The 15,486-nt window shown below is 38.6% G+C and overlaps 1 protein-coding gene across 1 annotated transcript in view; it reads right to left on the bottom strand.

Moving 5' to 3' along the window:
- Window positions 1-305: 305 nt before the first annotated feature.
- SLC28A3 (solute carrier family 28 member 3) overlaps window positions 306-15,486 on the bottom strand; it is a 39,066-nt gene continuing 23,885 nt past the window's right edge. The window contains exons 9-18 of the mRNA XM_042877491.1: window positions 13,444-13,524; window positions 12,210-12,290; window positions 11,093-11,218; window positions 9,864-9,994; window positions 8,852-9,020; window positions 6,968-7,165; window positions 3,807-3,888; window positions 2,696-2,794; window positions 935-1,058; window positions 306-408 (exon numbers count right to left, since the gene is read on the bottom strand). Of these exons, the coding sequence (XP_042733425.1) occupies window positions 306-408; window positions 935-1,058; window positions 2,696-2,794; window positions 3,807-3,888; window positions 6,968-7,165; window positions 8,852-9,020; window positions 9,864-9,994; window positions 11,093-11,218; window positions 12,210-12,290; window positions 13,444-13,524 (1,194 nt within the window). The remainder of the gene's footprint in view (window positions 409-934; window positions 1,059-2,695; window positions 2,795-3,806; window positions 3,889-6,967; window positions 7,166-8,851; window positions 9,021-9,863; window positions 9,995-11,092; window positions 11,219-12,209; window positions 12,291-13,443; window positions 13,525-15,486) is intronic.

Below are 15,486 nucleotides of genomic sequence, written 5' to 3' on the forward strand. Positions count from 1 at the left end.
CTTCTTGCCAATAGTAGTTTTATGCTACAGATTCATCAGTTTCACAGTAGAAATGAAATCAGAATTGTTCTCCTTCTTTTCTGATGTGTAACAGGAGAACAGATCTGTAGCAGAAGGTCCCTTGCTTTCATCCCAGTTTAAATTTGGAACTTAATTCTATGCATGTCATAAGAAGTAGACTTGCAGGAGATAGGAAATAAAGGTCCATATTATTCACAGTTGTGGAAAAGGAAGCTTTTTACTGCCTTTCTGCCAACAAACATGGCTCTTAGTTATGAATATCCCACTCCAGATTAAAGCTTAATTCATGTGCAATTAAAAGTTGTTTGATTCAGTATTTGGCAACATTTTTTCCAGAAGCTCAGGGTGTAGTTTCCTCCAGAGAAGCTCTCCTGAGAACTGTTTGCACTAGAGAAGAAGGAAAAAACAGAAATCAGATTTACTCCTCTTTTGTGAGTTTGTGTACACACACATGTATACACACGAACACATAATTTTTAAAAAATGACTATAAAAGTGTTAAAATTATCATGACTCAGAAGTTTTAAAAGTTCACAAAAAGGAGGTGAAAAAGAAAACAGAATTAAAAAAAAAAAAAAAAAAAAAAGGGCTGCTAGAAAGATAAAGAGCTCCTTGTTACTAGGTGCAGAGCTGCTGAATGAGACCCTTGCCCACCTGGGCCTTTGTAGTGGGACAGAGGGTGTCATCACCATCTGCTCCTTCTGCCTGTAGCTCTCTCCCAAGCTCAACTCCACCATGCTGATGGCTGGGAGATGGGAATTGTCTGAGGAAGGGGCCAGGGTGTGCTGGCAGGAGGGACTGGTCCAGCCCTCTACCCATGTGCTCCCTCCCACTGGTGTGGGACTGAAATAGGGTGAGGAACGCCTGCAGCAGAGCCTGCACTACTTGTGGAGGATACTCAGGCCCTCATTACCTGGTGAAGGTCTGCTGGCAGCATTCGACCAGCTCTGTGATGTTGGCAGGGGAACTTGTAGAGTTGAAGGCAGTTTGTAACAAAATGTGGCATGGAACTTCCACATCAGGGATGGCCAGCATTCCTGTTAAACAAGGAACAATTTTGGTAATTTTAAGATTAGGGAGCGCCAGTTACTGGAGCAAGGTTGGATAAAATGCTCTGGCTGATTTGAAATCATCCCTTGAAATAGTTCCATAAAATGCTGCAAGTTTAAAATCCTCAAAAATCTTAGACATTTTCAAAATTTTTACAGAACTGGATTAAGTAATCACATATGTTTTACCTACAGAAATTAAACTGTGGTGACCCATTGCATTAAGAACATCTGGGCTTTTTATGCCTTTTCATGTTTCTAAAAACGTATGCTAGTGCTGGGCCAGTGAGCTTTCAATAAAAATGGAGCTATGCTGCATTTATAGCAGAACAAGTATACATGCAAGCCTTTCTTTTGTTTTAAAAGAATGTGTATGGTTTATCTACCTGTTTTGGTGTTCTCCAAAATTACAAATATTAACATCCAGTGTAGATGCAGACACAAAAAATGTGAAAATAACAGCTCTTCCTTCTACTTAGTGCTGTGAAACATGGTCACATTTTTAATATGTTATCTTACATGGGATAGTAGAAATTCTATGTCTCTTTCGCCTTCTGTGTAAATGAAAACATTTCATTTAATGTAAAATGAAAGCATCTCCCATTCCAGAAGAGGCAAGAATGTAATTTTCTTTCCATCGTAGATTTTGTTGTTTTGGAAAGATTACCCAGTACCTGTTCACAACTTTATTCTTAAGGCCAAGTTTGTGAAATGACAACATTTAGTAAGACTTCCTGATTCCTCAGTTATACTAAGTAGTTTCATGCATTAAAACATTATGGGCACAGTGTGCCTAATGAAATTTCAGGTACTTTACTTCTATAACCTTCAGAAAACACAGCAGAATTATCCTTACAGCATGTATGGTATTGCTGCTGCTGTGATCACAAAGGGACAAGAAAGCTGTGGTTCCTATAGACAGATTTCTTTTTCAACTTAATGAAGAAACAATTTCAACAATTCTTCACTGGATAAATACCAGTGTTTATCACATGCCCCAAAAAGAAAGCTGTGAAATGCACTGTTAAATACTAGGGGTGAGTTCTGTCTGCTGAATTATACCTGGGAATACCTCCAAGGAGACTTACATGTTCTTTTTTATTTCCTCCCTTAACTGGATGCTTCATTGTGATTCTTCACTCACTATGAATGTGAGAACTTGCAAACAAGGATCTCCAGTTGAGTCCCACCTTACGACAGTTTGTTTAAATTAAACGTACAGTGGGAATATTATTAGCCTCAAGCATTCTTTTAGCACTATGATAAAAATTTTGTAGCTTCTCTCACTTCTCTCTTGCATTCTATTTCTCATCTAACTCACTGTTTCTGCTTTGTAATTACTTCTTTATTGCAATAGGCAGCAGTGTAAAGAAGAGATTTTATCCTAAATATAACTTGCCAACATCTTTTTTTCTTGTGGGGTATTACACAAAGACTAACAAAAAAGTTTAAACTAAAGAAATAGATATTTCATATACTCCACTTTTCAGCAGCTTTTAATACAACGTTGACTCTCAATCTCATGAAGTTTCAAGTAGCAGGAACTTCCCCCCTGTAATTATCACATTGATGTGCTGCCGCCCTGTGGTCACTTTCACCAAATGTACCAAACTCATGTACAGTACCTGCAATGCATGCTGTCATGAAACAGGCAACAGTTCCAGCGATCATTGCTCTGAAAGCACCACTAGCAATTTCCTTTTTTTTTGTGGGAGCCATGCTTGCTAGGAAGAAAAGTAAAGTGTGCATAAAATAGAAGGCTAGATATCAGGAAAAAAAAAAAACACTTCAGTGAGGGAGTAGTCAAGCTCTGGAATAATTGGACTAGGTGATCTCTGGAGGTCCTGTCCAACCCCTACAATTCTGTGATTCTGTGAAAAATACATGTAGATGCAAAGAAAATTAACATGCTAGTTTTCTCTTCATGTGAGCAAAGCCCCACCCTGTGGCTCTAACCAGAAGAAATCAAGAAGGAAAATTAGGTATGTTTAGTTAAAGCCTTGTGGCAAGGTTTGCTTACAATGTTAAGAAGCTGGTTTGAGCACAAAAAAGGCAAATTATGTTTGCTTTGGCAATTTGCACATCTCTGCCAGCCAACAGCTGCTTTTAGAAGTGAATTTCAGTCACTGTACTGGGATCTAGCCCCTCAGCTGGATCCTGCTCTTACACACTGCTGTGATGCTGGCACTGCAAAGCCCACCTGGGCTCCATGGTAAAGGGATCTAATAGCAGTTCTGCTTTGCAGTGAGAAAGCCAGATGAATTTTCTTTCTTTCTTTCTTTCTTTTTCTTTTTTCTTTATTTTAAATTCTCCTAGAATTCTGAAAAGTTTGTGTTTTTTTTTAAATTTCTTTTTGTTTTTCTCTTCCCCTTTAAGTCAGTTGCATATACGTAACATTTTTGAAGAAAAACACTAATTTTGTCTTGCAAACTAGTTGGCTACAGAGATGGTTTGCTTATCCCAATCCTAAGATCTATAGTAGCTGCAGTGGTTGGCGGCATGACTTTTTGATAAGGAGACTTGGGGGCTTAGTCCCCTCCCCTCGTTCTCAGCTCATTTCCCGCACCTCAGTGTGAATATCCCTTAGGGAGTCCTCCCATGCCTAGCGGGCTACTGGTTCTTGAAAGAGAGATACTCAGCTCCTAAAGCTGCCAAGCTTCACCCCCGCAGCCCATCCCTCTGGGTGTTTCCTTGGTATTTGCTTGCTAATAAATAATCCATGAATGGCATTCTTACTTAGACTTCCTATTACCATTCCCAGAGAGCCAAAGTTGGCAAATCCACAAAGAGCATAGGTGGCAATGGTTTCAGAACGGACCTGGAAAACAAACAAATACTCAGTTGAATGAATCAAGACAGCACAGGCTGATTTAGAAGTCTGAAACTATGGCATTGTGGCCCAGGGCTCTGAGAACTGAAATCACATTATTAAATTGCACATGGTTGCTATCGCAGCGTGTGACTTGCAACAAGGTTAGCTCATTCTGTTCCTGCAGATATGCTGGCTTTCATATCTGAGGACTCAAAGACCACGTGGTAGATTTATTCTTCATATACGTTGATGAGTAGAAGTAAAGACAAAAATTATTCTTAACTCATAGTGACAACTTAGATATTATTTTTTCAGAGTGTCACAGACTCACAGACTGGTAGAATGATGTAGTTTGAAAGGGATCTCAAAGCCCAGCCAGTTTCAACCCCTCTGCCATGGCCAGGGCTGCCACCCATTGGATCAGACTGCTGAAGGCCCCATCCAGCCTGGCCTTGGACACTTCCAGGAACCACAGCTTCTCTGAGTAGTCTGTTACCATCTCATACCACGCTCTAAGTAAATAATTTCCTCCTGACATCTAACTTAAATCTCCCCTCTTCTAGTTCAAAACCATTTCCTCTTCTCCTGTCACTATCAGACCATTTAAAAAGTAAGCCTACATCTTTTTTATAAGCCCTGTTTGTTATTTTTTTTTATTGGAGGGCTGCAATGAAGTCTCCTTGGGGCCTTTTCTTTTCTGAGCCAAAAAAGCCCTGCTCCCTCTGCCTAAATTTGGAGAGATGCTTCCGTCTCTGGACCTGCTCCAACGCCTGGATGTAGTATTCCAGATGCAGCCTCACAAAGGCAGTATAGAGGAAGACAATCCCCTCCCTCTCCCTGTTGGCCACCCCTCTTTTGCTGCAGTCTAGGAAGTAGTTGGCATTCAAGGTTGTGAGCTCACGACCAGCTTTTTCATTTGCCAGGCTTTTTCCTGCAGGGCTGCTCGCTGAGATGAATTCTCTCAGACTGTTGCCCTGATCCAAGTGCAACACCTTTCACTTGGCCTTTTTGAACATCATGTCATGAGTCAGAGAGCTTTAATTCATCTTGGTGTTCATAGCTGGCCTGGTTTTGTAGCACTCTGCTGAAATCTCAAGTTTTGGTATGCTGTCCCTAACAAGCAGAGAGTTTTATGAGCCCAGCTGCTCTGTGTATGCTCCACCCTGTGGATGGAAGAAGGAAATGGAAATATGTTTCATTCAGAGTGGATGCTTTGATGTAATAACAGGCAGATAAATGTTATGATTTATGAATCCCTACTACTAATTTATTTGCTTCCTGACTTTAGCAATCTTCCTTCTCTTGGAAGGACCCCTTCCCACATGGAGGGACCCCTCACAGGACACAAGAATGACTGTGCGTGGAATCAAGATAGAAACTTCAAGGCAAATGTAGTTCCAACACTTTGGGAAAAAATGTAGCATCCCTCAGCAAATAGACTTTTGCTCCCAGCCAGCTCATAACTTCTATTTACTGTATTTTATGTGCAAGACAGCTGGATGAACCTAGTAGGTTTTCTATTTATTAGAAGTTTCCTCTATTTCCCTTCCTATTTTATGAAAACCAATTTGTAGAAATTTTCAATCAATCTGTACATATGCGGGAAAATGTGTTTCAAGTGCACATTCTGCCTGCTTTTCCTAGAAAAGGTTTTGTGTACCATGATTTCCTGCTTTCACTTGCATTCTCCCAGCTTAAAAAATTGGAAGCTTTGTAATTACTTACTTAGATCAGGCAGTAAACAAAACTGCTCGTTTGCTTTCTCTTTCTGAATATCTGTTACTAGATACACTAGTTATTATTTATGCAGATCAGAAATTAGAACTGGAAGCTATGCTACTCTCGGATGAACGGTTGTGCCAATTAAAATGATTACTTGGCCATTTTTACAAGTGTTATGAATCAAAATTGCTTTTACGTCTCAGAGACTTTTATTGTGGGAGTTAATACAGCTCTGTAAGGGTATTAAATGTGAACAAAGAAGTCTTATACTGCATTTTACTGAATAAAAAGGAAAAAAATAAAGTAAAATACAGGTGATGGGATCTAAATCAGACTAAATCTAAGAATTCATTGAATTCACAGCCATTTTCCCTTATGGAACATAACATGGCTATAACAAGGCTGACCAAAGGTCTATCTAGCTCAGAGATCTTTCTCTAGGACCACTGATAATGGAAACATGGACAAGAGTGGGAGAATTTGATCAGACTAACTGGCTTTATACCTCAATTTCTGATACATGTTCCAGGAATAAAGAATGCAAGTGGTCAGGAACAAGGTTTTAGTTTTGTACCAAGGCAGGTATCCAAAGTATCATACTAAAGAAAATGAAAATTAAAGCCTGTACCTAAGAAGGTTCCCTAACTAAGGGTCCTCTACACTGACAGCTTATCTTGATTGGAATAGCAAGGACCAGTGGAGGTGGCAGAGCTCATAAAGGGGGGTGCTAGAGTTACAGCTGCAAAAATCAGTCTTGATCACTGTAGTCTTTGCCACTGTGCAAGTAAGTGCAAATTATATGGCATAAAAATACCTGGTGTATGCCATATTATATGCCTTGTACTACTGCCTTCTGCATGGGGATAATAACCTCCAGTAGAGGTGCTGCACGGACAAGATGATACTATTCTAAATGCTATGAGCTAGAGCTTCCTGGATTCCTCTCCAGAAGCATAATGCTTGAGGAAATCTCTATGGACAGGAATATCCTTCAGTTCTTGCCCAGAATTTTCCTAGGAGAGTATCTCATAGGGAAGTGCTACCTAAGAATGAAGTAAGAAAAAAGTCACTTTGAAGATAGCCGTGGTCTTCAGGAAAGTGTTCTGCGGGATATGGCATATTCTTTAAAACTTCTCTAGCCATAAGCTATTCCTTTCTTTACTTGTTTGAGATATAGTGTGGTAACAGTCATGGCAGGCTCACAAGACAACGCTGCATTTTAACAATTGTGATCTGTTGCTGAAAGACACAGTTTAAACCAATATGCCACCACTGTCCCGATGAGCTCATACTAAAAGATATATTGGCTGCAGCAAAAAAGAATTAGATTGAATAAATATCTATAAAAGAAAACGCTACTTACCGTCATATATTGTTTCACATCATTTATGTACATGCTCCCACCCTTTTCTCGATTGTGTATCAGTTTTGAGAGACGTTCATAAGCCACAAATTCATTGAAGAAAGTCTTGTAACCTAGGAGTCCACCAACAATAAAGCTGTCTTCCCAGTCTACTCCCATCATAAAGGAGAATGGCATAAAGAGATATGCACAAATGTTCTGCAAAATATGTAAGACAAAACTGGTCAAAAGTGATCTAAAAACAATGACAGCTGATAAGTTCTATAGACTGAAAGTAAAGGTGGGTTTATTTCAGTGTAGGAACATTGGTTTTCTTACTGCCAGAACATCTGAGAGATTGGGAATTAATTTTTAAAATATCAACTCACAATTTAGATCTAAAAAAGTAATTAGATATATCCTTAATTTTATCCAAATACTTCAAACACTTCATATAAAATAAGTCTCTGTGTCTTATTTTTCGCCAAAAATGACTTCTGGATGGTTAGAGCATTTGAAGAAAATAAAAGGGCTTGAGTTAAAAGTGTCGACAAAAGAATAGAAATCTGGTTCATATGCTGATTAAATCGTTTTAATGAACAGGCTTTACAGGTTATTGAACTCCAATTGGTATAAAGAAAAGGGCTTATTTCTGCGTAAAAGCTGTACTCCTGACATAATTAGAATGATACATGTTTTTCCTAGTATAAAAACTATGCAAGAAAAAACGTATCTCATATTCCAGTATAGCTTATTTTTGCAAATGAAAGGAGGTCAAGCAGTGAAAGCAGATTGTCTTTTGTGGACCTAACTGAGATGTTTAAGCAGTTACTGTTCTTGCACGTCCCTCTGCCCCAACCCCACAAAAAGTATGTCCTCACACCAACATCTTCCTTTTCCATTCAAGACAAAAATGCACAGCTAACCTGTACATCTACAGCACAGACCCACTAGGCTTACAGTCCTAGCTGGACCTTCTTCAAGAGCGGAATGGAACACAACAGAAGTTAGTGACTCTCAAAAGAAATGGCCAAATGAAAATGTTTGTGTGTTGCATCTTCTTATAATTTATCCATTCATCCAAATCCTGCTCCATCCATTAGTTTCTGAAACACCACCCTTGCAATGAATGTGGCTGAGGTATGCATACACATGCCTTTCCTCTGCTGTGGTTGTCCATGTAGTGAAATAATCTGCAGAAATTTCTGTAGGATAGCATCTTAATATTATTAAAGCCAATGTGAGTGTCTATCCACTTCTTCAGGCCCTGTATCACAATGCTATATCCATGTTTCATACTGCTGTTGTATCAGGAATTTGGAAAACAGAAAGACCAAATCCATTGAATCACTGTTCTGTTGGGTCAAGAACGATGTATCATCCTAAGCTAAAAAAAAATCCTCAAAAACTGAGTCCTATTTAAAGTCTGTTTCCTCAGCTGATTGATTTGGTTGTAGTTTTACAGTTGTGTTGGTAACAAGTCCAGCCTTGTACCACTGTCCTTATTTAGGTGAAGCTGGGGAGCTTTAAGGACTTGCTGCGGCTACCTAAAACAAAAGGCACTTCAATGTTTATTTGAAGGAGATGTTAATGATTTGGCAAGTACACAGCCAAGCCAGAAGAGACAAGTATTGGCACACAATGCTCAAAAAAGTGCACTTATCAAAAACAGTTCAGAGGGAAACTCTACATGGACTAATGAACAGAAATATTTACATGGCAAAAATTTCCCTTTGATAGTAAAGACATTTCTGAAGAATACGTGTGCAAAAGTATAAATTTTCAGATCATACTAAAAAATCAACACAACAAAACAGATGACAGCAACAAGCCACACAGATGCTTAATTTAAGAACAGCAGATTATGTACACATGTAAGTTGTATTAAGGACTTGAAGACCATACCTCAAAATTCAGCTGTGGATAGTCAAACAAACTGCCCACCCAAGAGAGGGCTGAGTCGACAAAAGCCAGCAGGGCAAGGAAGGAGATGAGATTCACAGTGATGTTTGCCACCAACAGAATAGAGCTGGATGCACCTTGACTGGCTGCCTCCAGCAGGTTATTTGATTCACTTATTCAGTGAAAAAAAAAAGCAAACACAACAGATTGTGAACATTTTGTAATTCAAGAAAAATCACAGATCTAAAAGTTTCATGAATGTGATTAGCAATCAACTCCTAGAACTGTGTGTGCAGTCATAAGGAAAATAACGGTCAGGTTTGTGCCTTGGATCCTCCTGGGAGATACTGGGAGGGTGTGTCTTTGGTACCCCGAGGACAAATTCTGGCATGGTTGATAGTAAGAGTGTTTTGGAAATAGAGGTGGGGCAAAATCTGTATCATATCCCAGTGCTGTGACTGCTTGAGACACTGCTGGGATGAGGGAGTGGGCACTGATCTTTTTGCAGGCAGCCCTTGCAGAGATGCTTATTCTGTTCAGAAGCAGCTTCTTCCAAGACTTGCTGCTTTGTCTGTCATTCCTGAGGCAAGTAAGTCTCCCTGCAGACGGGCAAAAAGGTTGCTGCTGGTGCCGTCACTGAAATGGTTGCTCTACCTTTATTTTTGTTTGCTTGTATTTGTAGATTTGTTGCAAAGAAAAGAGCAAATGGGAGAATCTTTTGGTGATTCACATTGGACAGGCATTTCAGTCTCCTGAAGAGTTGTCAAGCCCAGGTCCATAGCAGCTCTGCACCTGTCCTGATGAGTAGTGGTAGGTACCTTCAGATAGTTATAGCTGGGCATGCTGCACTTGAGTTCATAAACTGCTAGCTTGGCACATAGCAGCATATACTTGATTTAATTCCTGCCCACTCATCATGTGCTGCCCCTAAATCTCATGTGTAAGGAGTTAACTAGTTTTCTGAATGGTGTTTTCACAAGATTATTACTGTTAACATAGAACCTAGATGAGTTACCCTTTTGCCATTTTTAGGCCACTCTTCAAAGTTACTTTAGGCTTTTCAGTTTCAGGCCAAAACAGTTTGGAGGTGGCTAACGATGCTGGTGCGGACATGACAGAAGCAGTCAGTAGGTGGGAAGCAGAAACCTAGAATTTTGAGTGACAGAAAATATGCTGTGATAACTGCATCATGAACATAAACAAGCATGTAGAAAGCAACTAAAATCATTAGATGACTGGATTATTTTTCTACAGGGAGTCATTAAAAATATCACATTACTTGTAGGGAAAGAAAGAAAACTGAAGAAAGCTAACTGGAGAGAGTGGAAGCCTAAGAAGTAAAAAGTACAAAGGAATCTTTCCATGAGGAGAGCTGCTTCTCTCCTATCCAAACCAAAAATCAAAAGAAAGAAAGAAAGAAATGAAAAAGCCAGATGCATGGCAGAACAAAACCAAATCCAGGTCCTGCATGCAGCAATAGAAGAACAGAAGAGTGAGAGCTAGCTTCTGTAACAGTGCATGTATGTTCCTTGATAGCCAAACATTATTTCTGTCTCTTGAAAGTGCAATTAAAAAAAATGTACTTGGCTTAATTTCTCTGTTACCCTTTCATCTCTTCTTTCATAAATTTCTATGCAAAAAACTTTGCTAGCTTTTGCAGTATTTCTAGCTCTTCCTCTCTTTGCTTCTTGGTCTTTTCAGTCAGTCCTCTCTTCTTGCCTCTGTCTCTCCATTGTATTTTATTCAGATATGGAACAATTTTATCATCCATCCCCTGATGTCTTTGATAGAAAATCACACCTTCAGCCTTCCTTTTCTGTCTAACCTTGTGCTGCTAGCCTCATGGAAGACAAGGCATTCACTATCTGTGTTTATACAGTATTACTAGAACTTTGGTCACAAACAAAGTATTTAGGATTGTATGGCTAGCAGCCACTCCTGAAGGACTTAATCTGTGACCAGCAAGCATATTCCATGTTAGTTCATCTGGACTGCAGAAATGTACAGAAATCAGAATTTCCTTGCAGCTAAGGCAGGAAGACTCTCTGTACACCTAAGGTGTACTACTCTACTTAAGATCAGACCATGTTATCTTCTTCTTTTTTGTGATAACTTCTATCAGGAAGAAAAAAAAAAGAAGGTAGAGGAATAACTCAGCTGTACTTCCCAATATTTTAGCTGGGCTTCTCTACTTAAATAGTTTAAGCTAAACCATATGTTTTCAGTTCTCCCTCTCTCACTTACCCCAAAAGAAATATATGCTCCTAAGACGCTTCCAGCAATAGTTGAGAATCCTGCTGTCATGACTGCATGGAGTTCAGATTTGGTGATGTATGGCAAATATGGCCGTACCAAGAGAGGAGACTCTGTCTGGAATTGAAAAACAAACAACAAATTCAGAACTTCCTAATAAATCCTCAGAAATTTATCTTACTAAATGGGCAGGAAAATCACCAGCTGCATCGCACACTCCTATGTGTTTTTCACCAGTCAATCTTTGTGCTAATGAGTGCACAACATGAATAATTTAGGGCTTTTTTCTTCAGGAGAGAATGTCTCTTACTGATGATTCTTGCAGATCTTAACTTTCCTCCAAAGGCCAAGTGAAATTGCCAAGAAATCCAAATCGAGTTCTGAGTGAGCTAGAAACAGCCATGGATTTGAGCTGCAGGTAGAGCTGTGCATCGTGGGATACATGTACACCAGCCAGTATTTATGGGCAGGTGCTCCCAGTACTTCTGGCATGAGTGTGAACATATCCTTAGGGTAGTGTTAAGGGCATTCTAGAAGAAGTATGAAAGAGTAAGGCACTGTTGCAAAATAACTATGATGTGGTAAGTGTTTTTTGGGGATTGGACACTACTCAGTGATCTTTTCACTCTTCTCTGAAGTCTTGGATTGATACTGCTGTAGTGTAATTTTACTGGATTTTCCATTAAGTGGACCATGTGCTAAGCCTCCGTGGCTAAGGCCTTGTGCAGATGAGGCAGGATCCCATTCTCTCTATCACTATCTGCCTTGTGCCCCTTTTCATCCCATTTCTTTTCTCCTTAGTTTAAGAAGAAAAAAAAAAAAGAAAAAAAATTATAGCCTTGTAGTAGTCTCACAAGGGAGATCTATTACCTACATTTATATCTGAACATCTTTCGGGAACAGATGTATTTCCAAAAGTATGTTCTGTTGTGGCCAACACATAAACTTAGAAGAATTCTATCTTCCAGGAAATCAACCACCAGACTTTCTGTACTATTGTCCTTACTTCATCTGAATTTAATTTTTATACACAGATGCTTGCTGAATAGTTATATTTCACAATATTCAGTAATCTCATTCTAGCATGTTTTTCCATGCTTAAACTCACCTGTCCCACAAATATGTTACCAGCAGCTACAAGAGACTCAACAGGAGTTGTCCCCATAAAAATCTGCATTATCCAACCAACCTAAAGTGATAAAAAGTGAAAAAAAAGAAAAAACAGATAAACACATTGGTGTGCCTGATCCATTAACTTCTTGAATTAATCATGTCAGTATCAGGGCTCTGAGACTCCATAAATATTTAATATTAATGATTTCAACATCAAGATAATGTGTGTTCATTTAGGAGTAGCATGCTTAAATAAGACAAGGAGGAATAATTTAACAGAACTGAGGGTAAAATTCTGAAAGACCTCAGGCTCCTCCTGGGCACTAGCTGCTGAACTAAATTAACTGAAGTAGATATTTTGATATGTCATTATTACTTATGTACCTTTCCAAAGGGACTTTGACCATGTGAAGGGGAACAAAATGCAGAATTTTATTACGGCAAAAATTTTAGTACACAGTATTTCATCATGGAGAAGTTTGTGCTTATTGTGTAATAATCCTGTAAATGTGAACGACAAAGGACTTTTCATGTTTATTCAGAAATAAGCTGTAATTGTCACCAATAAAAAGATCTTTTCCCTCATCTGATAAATTCACTGGGCATATAGGTAGAAAGACTAATTGTAGACTTGCTAGCCAACTTTACAGACTGGACAGCAGACCTATGACCTGACAAAAATGAAGACAAAGTATGAGATGAGGAAACAGTTTCCAATCTTTGGTTTTGGGGTGGTACTGTATGGATTCAGGAGTTGGACTTGATCCTTGTGGTCCCTTCCAACTCAGAGGGTTCTTTGATTCTGTGATTCCGTAATCTTATTCGGGGAGACAAGTTCTCTGGGCAGCCTGTGTGTGGGTGGTGTTCACAATTACTCCTGCAATACTTTGTAGTAGGCAGCAATCCAACTGGCTGCAATGTAGCCTTAATCCTGCATTTTGTGGGATGAAAAATGGACATGTGACAGATGGAAAGGAAGATTTAGGTAAGGATAGCATCTGAGGGGCTCGGGAGCAGCCATGCAAAGCCATTGGCTACTATGGCATTAACAGTACAGTCTGGGGTGGAAACGGCGCTTGGTGATGTCACTTACGATTTTGTAGTGGTGACATTCAAAACTACTGTCAGGTTAAAAATAAACTACTTTCCATATGTCTTCCCTGAAAGGATACAGGCATTCAAGGTGTCTCATATTAGGCAAACAAGAACCTAATGTTAGCAATTCTTACCTTTCCAACGAGCCACTGCATGAATCCAATGTGATAAAGCATAGACATCACTGTGCTGAAGAAAACCACAATTGGCAAGACCTGATTGGGAAGCATAAAATCATTAAACTTCTAGAATGGTTTTCCTGTCCATGATTCTGTAGACTCATGTTTTTTGAGATACACTCAGAAGTCTTGAAAACTAATCATTAAGTTTACATCTATGCTGTAAAACTTCTAACCTTCATGAATTGTTGTATTTGTGCTGGAATTATTTATTGTCTATCTGTGAAGTATTTGTTTATAGCTGTATTTATGTGAGCTCAAACATTTACTGAGCACTAGCACTTTCTAAAACATGCACCGACTTTTGAAAGCCATGAAATATATACAATGGCATAGAATTCAGAGTTCAGCTCCTCTGTGTTTATTTCTTAAAAAAAATACTGTTTAGACAGCTATATAAGTACTGGGACAGAAATCCTTCAGAAGATGGAGAGATTCTAATGGGAATTGTAACTACCTCGATTTCCCACAATAAAAGGCAGCTTGCTTAGAAAGCTCAAGCAGTATAGCTGCCACTTAATAACACAATATAGTAAAATCCTCTGTTTTGTTATTCCATTATATTGATAACATTGAGTGTGGCATATGGAAGAACTCTGTAACTGTAAGTACAGACACATTCTGCTTAAAAACAAATTCACACATTTATACTTATTAAATATAAGGAAAATCAAATATGTATCCTTCAGTGGAAGTAGAAGGAACATTTTCCTTAAACATATGATTTAAAACAATTCCAAGAATGTTTAACCCACTATGTGCTAGTTTTTCACTTTGAATAAAATTAATATCATTTAATTCTCAAGTTGTCAAACACATGGGAGCACTTCATTTCTATACTCATAGAAAAAAATAATAGAAAAAAAAAATCTCAGAAGTCTCCAGGATATGTCAAACAAATTAATGATGGTTAAAACCATGCCACTAAGAATAGTAAGGTATTGTGTGTGCTGAACTAAGGTCATAATATATCATAAATAAAAGAGGTAAACGGAATGGAGAAAACAAAAAACAAAAAAAAAAAAACAAAACAAAAAAAAACCCAAAAAATATTGTTAGTTCAGAACTTTCCAGCAAATTAAAGCTGTTCCTTAATACAATCAACAATTTTGATAAACCCTGGAAACTCAATTTAGATAATCAAAAGTCTGCTGTGTATGTCAGTTAAAATCATGAGTGTATTTCACTCCAGATGGATGAGAAGAGCTATCAGTTGATGGAGCAGAATGTTTTTGGCTGAAGGAGAGAGGAGCCCGTGTTCTGTCTGTGGTAGGTGACAGCTAGCATCCCTTTGCCTCACTTCAATCACTTCTTCCTGTGAAAATAACCTGCAGAACTGTAAATCACGCTTCTCCATTTCTGAGCTGCAGGCAGTTCTGGATGTAGAGTTATTCTTTATGAAACAGAGAGGTTATTTTCCAGTTGTGACAATTTCTGCCTTGACTGCATAAAAAGCTGGAGACTATTTTAAAGCTAAACTAAATCCCCAGTGACTTAATGTTGTACCAAATATGTTATGTCTTCATCAGAAAATAGCAGCAACCGTTTAACAGGTAAATAGCTGTTTTAATGATCTATTCAGGCTAACAGTCATCTAGGGCATAATGAAATCACATGGAAAATATTTGCAAATCATTAATACAAGCACATGGAAATCAGCTACATGCAACACACTGCATTGCAATGGATTTTCAATTACACTGTCTGCAGAAATAAATGCAATGAAAATCAAAGTCAACTGACTAAAACAAAACCTATTCATCAGTTAAGCTTGAAGGTACACACAGGTAGAACCTGTAGGTGAAGAAGATGTCAGTGCCAAGGAAAGTGGATTGAGAACTACGAAAGAAAATTCAACACAGAAGTCAGATGGACCTCATCTTGGATCTTCTCTCCATAAACAGCTAGCATGTTTCCACTTGGGGAAGAACAGATAGGTCCTGTAGTGTAATTATACCTTCTTGGTCAAACTAATGGAACTATATCTCTCTCCATGAA

This window comes from Lagopus leucura, unplaced genomic scaffold (genome assembly GCF_019238085.1).
Source record: "Lagopus leucura isolate 7727_CA_CO unplaced genomic scaffold, USGS_WTPT01 Super-Scaffold_100018, whole genome shotgun sequence".
NCBI lineage: Eukaryota > Metazoa > Chordata > Aves > Galliformes > Phasianidae > Lagopus > Lagopus leucura.